The sequence below is a fragment of the Numenius arquata genome, chromosome 6 (genome assembly GCF_964106895.1).
Source record: "Numenius arquata chromosome 6, bNumArq3.hap1.1, whole genome shotgun sequence".
Taxonomy (NCBI): Eukaryota; Metazoa; Chordata; class Aves; order Charadriiformes; family Scolopacidae; genus Numenius; species Numenius arquata.
Window position 1 is genome coordinate 58,100,926 of NC_133581.1, and position 12,251 is coordinate 58,113,176.

The window sequence follows — 12,251 nt, forward strand, 5'->3', positions numbered from 1 at the left end:
TTACATTGCTGTTCTTTGATCTGCTGATGTAAACTGTTCTTTGGTCAACTCAGGCTTCTACAATGTCTCTCTGTCTTAGTGCAGGATGCCTGCTATTGAGTTCTAAAATTTGTCTTTTCATTCTTTGCAATTCCAAAGAAGTGTGTATAAACAAATGTTAAACTATCCAAGAGAGGTTGGATAGGAATACCTCAGTGCTGCCTCTCCATAAAATTAGTTTTCTCACTTTTGTGCTTTTATTTTTGGTGATAGAATTTTTACCTCTACTGATAATCTCTGCTCAAGGTCATCACCTCCTGACAGCAAGATTTGAGAGTGACAAGTTACTGAAATATCTCACTGCCTGCTGTTGTGTGACAGTGTGGAGCAGACTGTGTTCTGATGCATGGCTCACTTGAAAAAAAGAGAGGTGCTGGAGGTGATTGTATAGAAATACACCAATGACAGACCTACTAGATGTTTAAGAAGCTTGATCCTCCCCTTAAGTGTGGGTAGTAAAATTGTCTATTTGCTGATGGACAGGAATGGCAAAAAGAACGAGTGATCATATATATCTGTGTAGGAGGATTTTTACATCTTCTAGATAAAAAGCAGCATTATGTTTTCTGTGGAAAATGTCCAAAGGCAGAGAAAATAATTGTTCCTTATTCTTGTTTTCTTAGTTTAGTTTCTAAGAGGGTTTATGAATCATCAAATGGATTTGGGGATTGTTCTGATGTTGTCTTGTGGCAACGACATTTGCTGTTGTGACAGGGAAGATTCTGAAACCTGTTTTGAGGATGAACATAATAATGCTGTCATCTACCTATATATAGAACTGACTCCTGCCAAGAACCTAAGCTCTGCTTGGTGTTCCTGGCAGAATCTTGCTCAGCACCCAGTACTGTTGGGATTCCCCACTGAAGTGTGTAAGGCTTGCGGTGACCTCATCTTCCAGAATTGTGCTGGGCTTGGCCTCATCTGATCTGCCATTGATGAAAGCTTTGCTTGTGGAGTCAACAGGCAGAGGAGCTGAAGTAATGAAACTTTCATCCAAAAGAAACCAGGCCTGTTCCAGTCAGTTTTTATAAGTAGTAGGACTTCTCCCTCTCCTTTAGTCAGCCTGATGAGACAATTTCTCTGCCTTCTGCACATTGTGTATTATTGGTGAAGAGGTGACAGTCAAATGAAACATTCCCCCAACTGCGCCATTCTCAAGGAAGTAAAAAGGAAAGGGAGTTACTTGTTCCTGCATTTAAGGCCTCTGGCTTCAGTATTCTACACACTGGAGGAGAGGCCATGTTATACAAGGACCTGCTTTCATTTGCCATTTTTCCCATTTTGTAGTCACAGAACTATCAGGTGCAGGCAAGGAATCGTGTTACTGTGCTGATGTTGATAACGGAGGGTCCTTAATTCCTACCAACACAAAGCTTGAAGTTCTGGTCATGAGATCAGTTTAAGTTACACCTAAAACAAACCTGGCAGCCCTAGAGAGCCCTCAGGGGAAAGCCTTTTCTGATATGTGATGGCCCGATGTATAGAGAACTAGTTCTTAGTTGGGGGCTCAATGTTCTGATGTTCCACACTAATTGGGAAGAGAAGATAGGTGTGGTGACTAGCAGCATACAGAGGTGTTAAAGGCCTGCTGTGCATTCTGGAGTTCACTGGAAGACAGGAATTGTAACCAGGTATTTTTATCACATTTTAGTTATTGCAGTACTGGTATAGGAGAGGAGAAGAGAAATCATGCTTGGCAGTTCAAGGGACAGCTTGTAGTGACTGTGGGGGAAAACGCCAACATTTTGCTCTCCCAGTCTCCATTCTTCCTCGTAGAAGAGGGTTTAGGCCAAGATGACAATGAACAGAATTAGGCAAAGCTTTCAGCAATTTATATCACAACAGATGCATGCGCTAGAGTGACTACCATTGTGAGGGAATGAGAAGCGATGTGTCCCTTCCAATCCTCTCCTCAGTTCGTGCTCCCAGCTTCCCAACATGTTCAGCCAGCTGCACAGCAGATTTTGCTGATGTTCTTTCATTCTTCAGTGGTGCCTTGCTCAATGAAGTTTGGTTTGTGTCCTTGGGCCAGCAGGGGAAGAGCTCACTTTCACAGATTTAATTCTTTCATTTCCAATGGGAATTGCAGAGCCTTTGTTATAACCCTGGCAACAGTACCAAGCCGTTTGTTTATTTTGTGCTCTGTTGTTGTGGTGTTCAAAATGCTTGCGAAGACAAAGGCCCAATAGAGCCTTGAATCTGGTTTAAAAATACACAGTTTTGCTGATGTTCATGTTACTGTCTTTTGGAGGAGAGTAGCTGAGGCTGTGAAAAGGCAAGGAAAGCATTCAATTTTTAGAGATGATCTTAGAACGTACAAAATGCAGCAGACGCTCTCTATCTCCTGCAAAACGTACCCCATCTTGGTGAACTGAAGGTCTCCTTGAAAGTACTGGTGGGGTGAAGTGGTCCTTCCCTTGAGCTTTAATATTTGTGCACCTAGGAGGTTCTTGCTGACAGTACTTCAGTCCATAAGCTGTGCCTGACTTCTGTAACTCTTCTCATTACTACTCTGAAGACAGCTGACTGATTCTCTTGGTCCACAGCAAAGTGCAAGCTCGCAGGGCTTTCTCTGCCTATCTACAGCATGTTCAGCTGCGACTGATGGAGGCTGGTGACCAGATCCAGAATCCTGCCTGGGCTGCCAAAGAGGATGAGCAAATGGTAAGCTTTGCATTGGCCAGACCGAGAAGCCAAGCTGAAATCTGCCTTGAGAATTTTGAGGTCAGTTCCCATCCTTGGAAGAACTGAAGCCCAACTGATTATAGTAATCTATTTTTGTCCAGCTGCCAGTGCTGTATTTGTAATACACATACAAGGTAGGACTGATGACTGACATCTGAGCAGCGACAGAGTTAAGCGTCTCTTAATGACTAGAGCGTGGCTGACATTCAAGCTTCTGAGATCTTTCACTGGTCCTCCTTCACTGATCTCTGAGCTTACCTGCTTTTGAATTCTTCTGTCTAAAATTCTTTAAGATTACTTGGCAGTATCTGATTTCTGCTGCGTTAAAGTACACATCTACTCAAATAGAACAGGTACCCAGTTAAGCTTTTTTTCCTAGGTACTGTTTTACTCTTTGCAGGCACCTGAGCTTAGGAATCTTCCTTGCATTCTAGATAGAGGGGAAAAGAGTAAAAGCTATTGAGAAGAGAAAGTTACTTTCTAGCATAGGTGTTTAGTTTTGTTTTGTTTTTTTAAGGAGTTTTTCTAGGCAGTATTTTAAGGCCCTATATTTGATGTATATATGTTTTAAAGAGTACAGCAAGCCCAGATCCCCTCACAAGCCTTCCTAAAAGAGCTTTGTACAGTAGGCTCTTGAGCTTTCTGAAAATCCAAATATATTCTTGCTGAATGCATGTTGCAGGGAAACAGCCAGTGCAGTTCAGAGATAAAATTGTGTGTCAAGAATAATCAGTCGACTCAGTGGAAAATGTTACTTCTGCTCTTTCCAAGTGGAAATTAAAACTGGCTTTTTGAGAGTCACTTTGTCTGCTGTACTGTGAAAAATAATGTTTAAAATAACAGATCAAACCAGCCTGGAGTAATGACAGTGAGAGGCGAGCTGTGAAATCCAATAGTTTGGCTGTGAGGCTGCTCATTTATGCATTACCAGAGCTCCTAACCAAAAGCAAATCCAGAGGGGAGACAGAAAGGGCTCAAAACACCAACAGGATGCATCTTGCCTGAGGATCTGCCTTGCCATGTTTCCCCCACCAGAGGTCAAACAGACGTGGTGGGGGATTGGAGTTTCATGGCTGTAGATGTAGGCATTGTTTGCTGTGGAGAGGCTGTGGCAATAGTATACATACATGAAAAGTGATGAAATGGGGCTATGTCACTGTAGTGGGGATATCTGACCAACATCCCCATCCCTCTGATAGCGCTGGGAGAGTTTTATGTCTTCAGTACGCTTCATCACAGGCCACCTTTAACACATTGCAGATTGTTTATTGGAAATGTTCTCCTAAAGTATTGGACTTTCCAGGTAATTATGTAGTGTTGCTGCTTTTTGCTGCTTGGTTTTTTTGGGTTTTCTTTGTCTGCCATGCTTTTCAGACAAACACTCATCAAGTGTTCCCAATTCTGATCCACCTCAGGCAAGGCACACCATCGTTCTTCTCCCCCCGCCTTAGGTTTGTAGGGCTATATTAAAAATGCATCTTCCGGAATGCTTTTGCCTGCCAGTTATCAGCTCATTTTCTCAGGACAGTGTGTTTAGTTATTGCCAGTCTTTAGCTGCTGTAAAACCTCTGTTCCCTCCCCACATCTTGCAGCTGGTCCATTGTTAACACCGTCTCTCTGGCTTGCAGGAGCTTGTGGTACGCTTTTTGAAGCGAGCTGCCAGCAATCTTCAACAGTCCTTGAGGATGCTGCTCCCCAGCCGTCGTTTAGGACTAAATGACCGTCGTCGTGCCCTGGCTCACCAGCTGGGCGAGTTCATAATCTGTTATAACAAGGTGAGTAATCCTTTCTTGATTCTTCTTTTGGTAGCCCATTTGGTTTCTGTTCCCTTCTTCTAAAGTATCTCCTGCTGGGCTGCTGTAATAGTCAAGACAACAGGCTGTCTTAAAGGCTCTGTTATGTAATTTACATGGTCTGTTTGCAGTAGCACATCCAGTGATGGTAGTTTGTAGTGTCCTCAAACCAGGACATTTGTCTGTTCAATTTGTCAGACAACAGTATTACTACATTATATATGCATTATATTATGCTATATTATATATTATACATGCAATCTGGTAATCGTGTGCATAAAAGTAAAAAGAAGTGTTGAAGTGGAATTTAACTGGGTGTTTGCTTTTTCTTTGGCTTGTCTTCGATTCTAGTGCTTTGTAACGCCTCTTTCCATTTCTCCCTATTTTTATGATACTTCTTTAGGGGTAATTTTTTTAATACAGAACAGTATGAGATATGTATTTTATCATTTGTTTGGTATACTGAGGGACTGCTACCTATCTGTAGTGTGGGACTCTGCATGCTCAGTGATAAGGAGAAATAGGTCCTAATTTAAATAATTTTCACCTCTTAAGATGCAGAAAAGGCTGTTCTTAGCATAGTGGTTTCATGTTAATCCTTGTTTTGCAGGAACAGCTTCCCCTTTCCTTTGCCCCCTAGCATTTCTTCAGTGTTAGAACAAGGGTAGTTTAAATTTTGCTCTCGGAGGCTGCTGTGCACACTGGCCTCCAAGCTCTTACTTGTTAGCAGAGGATGTTCACTTACATTAGCTTGTCAGAACTGACATCTGGTAACTTGATCTGTCAAGGCAAGGTTGGTATTGAACCAAATCTGTTCCAGGGAGCGCCTTGTATGCCTAACGCTCACTGAATTACTGTGTTAGGAGTAACCACAAAACACTCGGGTGGCTCTGTGGTGAGTGAAGAACGCAGCTGCTTTGGATATAATTTCCACTCAAATTGTATTCAAACATGAGGATTTTCTACTAACTCTTGAGTAAATTCACAAAATAAAGCTGTGTAACTGGTAATAAATCGGTGCATAAGCATATTTTCTCAGTTAAAACAAGTGAGAACAGATCACTTGAGGTTTTAGGACATACATGTTTAAGCCATTGAGAGACTCTTAGGCTATGAGGTTTTTGATGTCTGATTCCAACATACAGACTTCTTTCACTGACTTGTAACTTCATATTTAGTAGGGGACTCCTACTAGCCATTATGTATCTTCTGTAATGCCACAGAAGAAAAAATACCACCTCCAGCAAACTAAGTAAAATAGATTGCATGTTGTCCAGACTATTACTTAAGTAGTGGAGGGTAGAGACGTGTCCCCAGAGTGGCTGCTTCTTCCCCCTCTTGAATTTTCTTTCAAAAGATGTATCTGACCCTGTCATCTTGGGAATGCTCAGAGTACCTGTAGGAAGCAATGAAGTGGAGGTCAAGTCTGGTCAGATAAAGCTCATATGCTGGTATTGGTATTTCAGACAGGCCTGTAGGGTTTTTTTAATTAACAAAAATGTTTGTATCAATACAACCTCTCGTATCAACAAGTTCTGCTGTTGTAAAATAGATCATTTATATCTGAGAACTTACTTCCATTCTCATACACGAAGGCTTACCGTCTTTTTTTCCAGTACATTTTAGTGTATAAATGCATATTTGCTACAGGCTGTACTGTTTTACTTTCTTTGCTTTTGCTAGAGCAGTATATTTTTGGTATGTAGATAAGCCCTTGGCAATTTTCTGCATGACAAGAGAAATTAACTGCAGAGGAGAACTCGTAGTTTACAGTAGGAAATGTGGATGCCCTCAGCAGACCTCCTGGATTAAGTTTCTTTAATAAAATTTTGTATTTTTGACGTCCTTTCTTCCTGAATATCTCCTTTTGGGACAGATGCTCAGATAAAAGCTATTTTGAGGAACTCTGTGACAGAAACAGGAAAAGTAGAAAGGGGACCTAATATCTGTAAGGAATTATTTTCATTTTTTTTTCCCCTCAATACTTCCTCATGTCCCAGCAAAGAGTATGTTTGAAGGAGCGGCACGTATTTGTGAAAACTTGACCTCTTCTCAGCAAATCAATTCTAATAAGTTATGTCAAGTGGAGGAATGAGGAGTTTAGTGTATGCTTAGCATGCTGTCTCTGGGGCTCTCTATATTTATCCATTCTGTTGCACATAGTGAAATACTTATAATTTGGCTCTTTGGAGTTCTTTTTTCTTAGATCCTGTGGAATTGTTTTTTGTCTTCTCTGAGCTGTAGCTATGCCTTGGATCATAAAGTAATTACACAGGATACTCACTGGTACTGCTTATTAACAGGAAACAGAGCAAATGGTTCAGAAGCGATCAAAAAAGAAACAGGAAGAGGAGGAGGAGGAGGGAGTGAATCCTGAAGGTTTTCAGAACTTTATTACCAAAGCAAGGTAGGAATGAATTTTATTCCCTTTGTCAAAAGATCTCCCAGACCTGAAGGTAATGGGGTTGTTCTAAAGATTATCTGATTGATCTAAAGGCCTCTGGATACCTTTATTGACCGTAGCACCTGATGCCCAAAGGACAGCAGTGGTTGTCCTGGTCTGTGTAAATTTCAAACTGATGGTGGTGAGCTAATGGTCTCCTTTCCTGTGATGCTGGAGCAAATGCAGTGGTACTTCGGAAGGACAATGAAACTAGAGCTGCTGCTCAGATGGCCTTGAGCTGCTGTGATTGAACAGTTGTTGTGACTCTGGCTCTCAAGTTTCTGCTCTCAGAAACAAATCTTATGCTTGCTGCCTCTCTTCAGGAACTCTCTGGGTCTGGACTTTGAGATGAGGAAGAAAGGGAGTTAGACTCCCTGTCTTCATCCTAGTCTCTTATTTAGCTTGCTAAGGCAGTTCAGTGCATGCAGTTACTTTACAATGAAAAAGCAGCACTTTCTAACTGTGCATGGTCTGAAATTTATCTGCCTTAAATTTACAAGAATCTGGCAGGAAATATATTTTGAAAGATGGGTAAATACTCTTCATGGCCTGTAGCATTGTATGAAAAACAATGGTATTATAGCTGCATGACTATGGAGACTTCTGAAAATATATATTTGAGCACATAAACTGATTTCTTTTGACTCCTTTATTTGACCCATATATAATATTGCCTATATGGGTAAGGACCTCTGTCAGTATCTGGACAGGTAGAGTTCATCTGCCTTTTTAATGTCCTTCTGTCTTCTCTGGGAAGGTTGACAGTTACTGCTTCTTTTTCATGATCGGTTATGAAACTGTTCGCTCTTTTTTTGTTTGGGTAGGACTTTGTGTCTGATTAGAAGTGGGTGATAGCTGAGGCTTCTTAACTAAGTTCGGGAGGCTTTACAGTCTCTTTTGATGCTACATTCTCAGGATAACAATGAATTTTATGTTTTGCTAGTATAATTGATGGAGTCATTACTGCAACAGATTTACAGGCTCCATCTTGCTGCTTTTCAGATACAGTTCAATAACAGAATGATACTCAACATATCTGACTACCATATACCATAGCATCTACTCCTGTCACTAGAAATGCAGATCACATGGGCCCACAGCTTGCCCTTGGTTCTCTGACATCTCTGGCCACTAAAATGACTGTTGCCTCCAAAGGCAGGTCATTTTGCTTTTTGCCAGAAATGCTGAGAGGTGTCTGTTTGGGCCAGAACTGTGTACTCTTCTGTTTCCATGTTACTGGCTACCATGCCATCATGGTGTGATGCACAGTCTGGGCGGGGGCTGGAGGTCTTTGCTGGATCATCTGCCTGAGTGATAAAGAACAGCAAAAGCCAGTTTGCCAACAATCAGACAGTTTCTGGTGATGATCTTTCTGCTTCTTATGAAGTATCAGGTATGTTTGAAAACTCTGATATCTGACACTATTTTGCGTTGTGCTTGAAGCTTAAATCAATGAGCTAGTCATTTGGAGCTAAGCAGAGGGGGTAGATTTCAACTTTGTTTGTTCTGCCGTACAGTGAATGTGACACTGGAGAAAATGGATAATAAATGTTGCCACTTAGAATCAATGAGCCAATCCCAATTAACTTTGATATCGCATGGATGGCATTGTGTTCATCCTACAGCCCTTGCTTCTAAACATCCTCAGTGCAATGTAAAAGTATATACTTATGCTGGTAAATGCACTTAAAAGCCTTAAAGCACCTTTCCACCAACAATTTTTCATTCTTACATTTCCTTTTCTCTTCTGTTCTTATTGGTTTGGGAGAAAAGGTGAAATTTGCAGCGTGCCCTGAAGGCCAAAACTCCAGTGGGATCGGCTTTAGACATTGCTTTTACCAAAGCTCTGGCTAGTTAAGACTAGTACCAAGTGTGATACGTGGAGGACATTTTGAAGGATTATAACTGCTGCTAACCAAATTTATATTCCTGTGTTATGTTTTATTGTAGTATTACTGGCACTATACTTCTCGCTTTTGGTGTTTGCTCTGCCATGTACCTGCTCACTAATGCTGAAGCAACACTATAAAGCAAAAGGAAAGCATGTTAGATATCAAAACAATTAGAATTACAGCTTGCACAAGCTCTAATACGAGTTGCCAAGTAACTGATACTGACTTGTGACCAATAGCCACTTAGACCATTGGGACAGTTAAACTCTCTTCTTCTAAAGAAAATGAGAAATGTATGTGAGTTTTGTGAGATTCACAAAAATATCGACTGGTCTATTTGTTTATCCTGCAGTTTTGGCTAATTGTCAAGCTCTTCCCTCCTCTTTCCTCTTCTTCCTCCACAGCTGAATTCAAACTATTAACAATGACTAAAACAGGCTGAGCTGATTTCTCTCAAACAAGTTGGCTACTTTTTCTAGAGAGCACCTGGGGAGGACTCACAAATTTAGCTGTGAACTGAATCTCTCCTGTTGAGCCGATCTCCCCAAAAATGTGTTTGGAGTTTTCATTTGCTTTTTATTTATCCTGGGAAGGTTTCTGAATGCCTTGAATTTTCTAGTGCATAAGAAAATGGCGTTTCAGTGGGAATCTCAGGTTTAACCAAGACATGTTCTTTGCTTCCGTCGTTACCCTGCAGAACTGAGCAAATCATTAGCTTGTCTGGCCTCGCACCTTTTTTTTTTTTTTTTTTTTCCTACTCCCCTCTTCAGCCTCCTTATTGTTTCTTGTCTTTGTTATGTGAACACAGAAAAGCTTAGAATACTCACTTACATCCATTCTTCTCTCCTTATTGTAGTGAACGTGACCTGGAGGAAGTGCTGACATTTTACACACACAAAAACAAGTCAGCAAGTGTCTTCCTAGGAACAAACTCCACAAGCACGAAATCCAGCAACACCAGTAATCAGTCAGAGAAGCAGCCTCAAGGAGGTAAGTGTTGCAGGCCGTTCTGAGGTGATGTTGCTCAGACAAATCCAGTTTAACTTCAGTCTATGGCAAAAGAACAACCCCCCCAGAATGTTACTCAGGTTTTGTGAGTTTGCATATTTTTAACTTTTTTTTTCTTAACTGACTCTATATGTGAAGACTAGAGTAACTGCACTCCTGCCTTCTTTGCCTGAAGTGAAATGGGATGAATCTGGACTAGCATTTATAAGGAGTTAGATATGATGGCTTACGACTGAAATGGGAGTGTGCAAACTGAAGGCACTGAGATATGAAATGAACAGATTCTTATCATTCATTACTTTCATTCTTATCTAAGTAAGGGATGAGAAAAATGAAGGCCTGTTAAATTGTGCTACCTGCAGTGAGCATAGCTGTTGGAGGGCAGAGTCTGTATACTTGAGCCTAATTAGGTGTTCCATGGAAGGGAAGTGCAGTGCCAGCCATACATATCTAATAGTCTATGCTGCTGTACATGACAGCACAATTGTGATCAATAGAGTTGCATGGTTTACAGTAAATATTAGCAAGAAAGTCCATTGCGACAAGGTTTAAATTCTGCAGTCCTGTTCTAATGATATCCCAGTTTGCGTTATTCTACTTCCTAACTCCTTGATTTTGTTATAGAGCGTCCTGAGGCGGTGAAAAAAATAAAAGGTGATCAGCTCAAAAGTTCAGTTGCAGATCTGCGTGCAGAAGGAGCATTAAAAGGCTATAAACCCAAAGAAGTTAAATCAACCCGTAAGTGAACTGGCTTAAATCATCATCAAGAAAAAAAATAATGAATGCATATACTGTTTTTAATACTGTTTTAAACAAAGGTTGGAACCTTTGGGCTCAAACTGAGGCATCAAATGCCCAATTTTGGGGAAGATTCTGCAGTTTTTTCTTTTAAACCCAAGAAAAAATACTGCAAAGTGAGCAGTATGAAAGAGTTAGCTGCTCTACTGTGGGGGAAGATCTAGATATGGCAAGCTTTGAAAGAGTATATTCACCATGTAGAGCCTCTTGTCTTTGCTGGTAGATGAGGTCATTTTGGCTTCAGTGTGTCTGACTAAAGACATCTTTGGTGTGTTGATATTATCCGAAGGACCTGAAAAGCAGCTATTTCTCATACAGAGTGCTCATTATCTTTGTGTAGTTGCAGAAGGACCCACCTCCTCCTTAAATGCTGAAGTGAAGTTACCTCGGTGCAGCCCTCCTATTGCTTCTTCCTCCGTTTCTGGTGCCACGTTCCAGAGAAGTACCGGTTCCTGCATACCATCTCAGCCTGCAGGCTCTGAAAATTCACAGGTGCCTGGTCACCATTCATTACCAGCTCCTCCAGTTGGTCCCAGGCTGATTCAGTCCCCATCCCCGCTGCCCTCCTCACAGAGCACAGGTCCTGACAGCTCTTCTGTCTTCACAAACCCAGTGTCCAGTCAGTCTTCTAGCCTTGCAGGGTTACATCGTTGTCATTCTGGTAGCTACACTATTGGCCCATTCTCATCTTTTTCAAGAGCTGCTCAGATCTACAGCCAAAGATTGTCCCGACCATCCTCTGCAAAAGTAGGTGAGTGTTCTGGGGTCCATAATAACCTGCTAGTTCAGTACAGAGATTGTGTAATCTCTGTTCTGGAGCAGGTAGAGATTTTACATTTCCAGAATTACGAGTTTTGTTGAATGGTGCTAAATTTCTCATGGAAAGGAGTGCAGGAAGCAGGACTTGTTTGCACAAGGCACCTTTTTATTGAGCAGATGAACAGGGAATCATAGAATTGTTTAGGTTGGAAAACACCATTAAGATCATCAAGTCCAACTGTTAACCTAACGCTACTTAGTCTACCACTAAACCATGTCCCTAAAGTCCATGTCTACACATCTTTTAAATACCTCCAGGGATGGTGACTCAGCCACTTCCCTGGGCAGCCTGTTCCAATGCTCGACAACCCTTTCAGTGGAGAAATTTTTCCTGTTATCCAATCTGAACATTCCCTGGCACAACTTGATGCTGTTCCCTCTTGTCCTGTCACCAGTTACCTGGGAGACTGACACCCACCTCGCCATAACCTCCTTTCAGGTAGTTGTAGTCAGCCATAAGGCCCTCCCCTCGGCCTTGAACTTGAACTCAGCCTTTGAACTTGTTCAGAAAGAACATTTTCACTTTTTTTCACTTGATTGTATTACTGATCTCTAGTTTATCTTTAAGTGATTTTAATGTAGTTTTGGTTAGCAGTCCTGTCTCAGTCTATGTGCTGTTCTTAGTTCTGTGTTTCTCTATCATGCAGAGAAATCCTTTAACAAACCCTCATAATTGTTGAATACTTAAAGATGTGTCAAGACCTTCAAAAATCAAAGATCCGAATGAATTGTTACTGTATCTTGTTCTCTAGGACTTTTCAGCACTACCATATC

General features: G+C 41.3%; 1 protein-coding gene across 1 annotated transcript in view; it reads left to right on the forward strand.

Moving 5' to 3' along the window:
- Nucleotides 1-12,251, forward strand: part of TTLL5 (tubulin tyrosine ligase like 5) — a 128,378-nt gene that overhangs the window by 47,390 nt on the left and 68,737 nt on the right. Inside the window, exons 22-27 of the mRNA XM_074149099.1 lie at nt 2,586-2,703; nt 4,353-4,499; nt 6,821-6,924; nt 9,709-9,842; nt 10,485-10,598; nt 10,999-11,409. Of these exons, the coding sequence (XP_074005200.1) occupies nt 2,586-2,703; nt 4,353-4,499; nt 6,821-6,924; nt 9,709-9,842; nt 10,485-10,598; nt 10,999-11,409 (1,028 nt within the window). The remainder of the gene's footprint in view (nt 1-2,585; nt 2,704-4,352; nt 4,500-6,820; nt 6,925-9,708; nt 9,843-10,484; nt 10,599-10,998; nt 11,410-12,251) is intronic.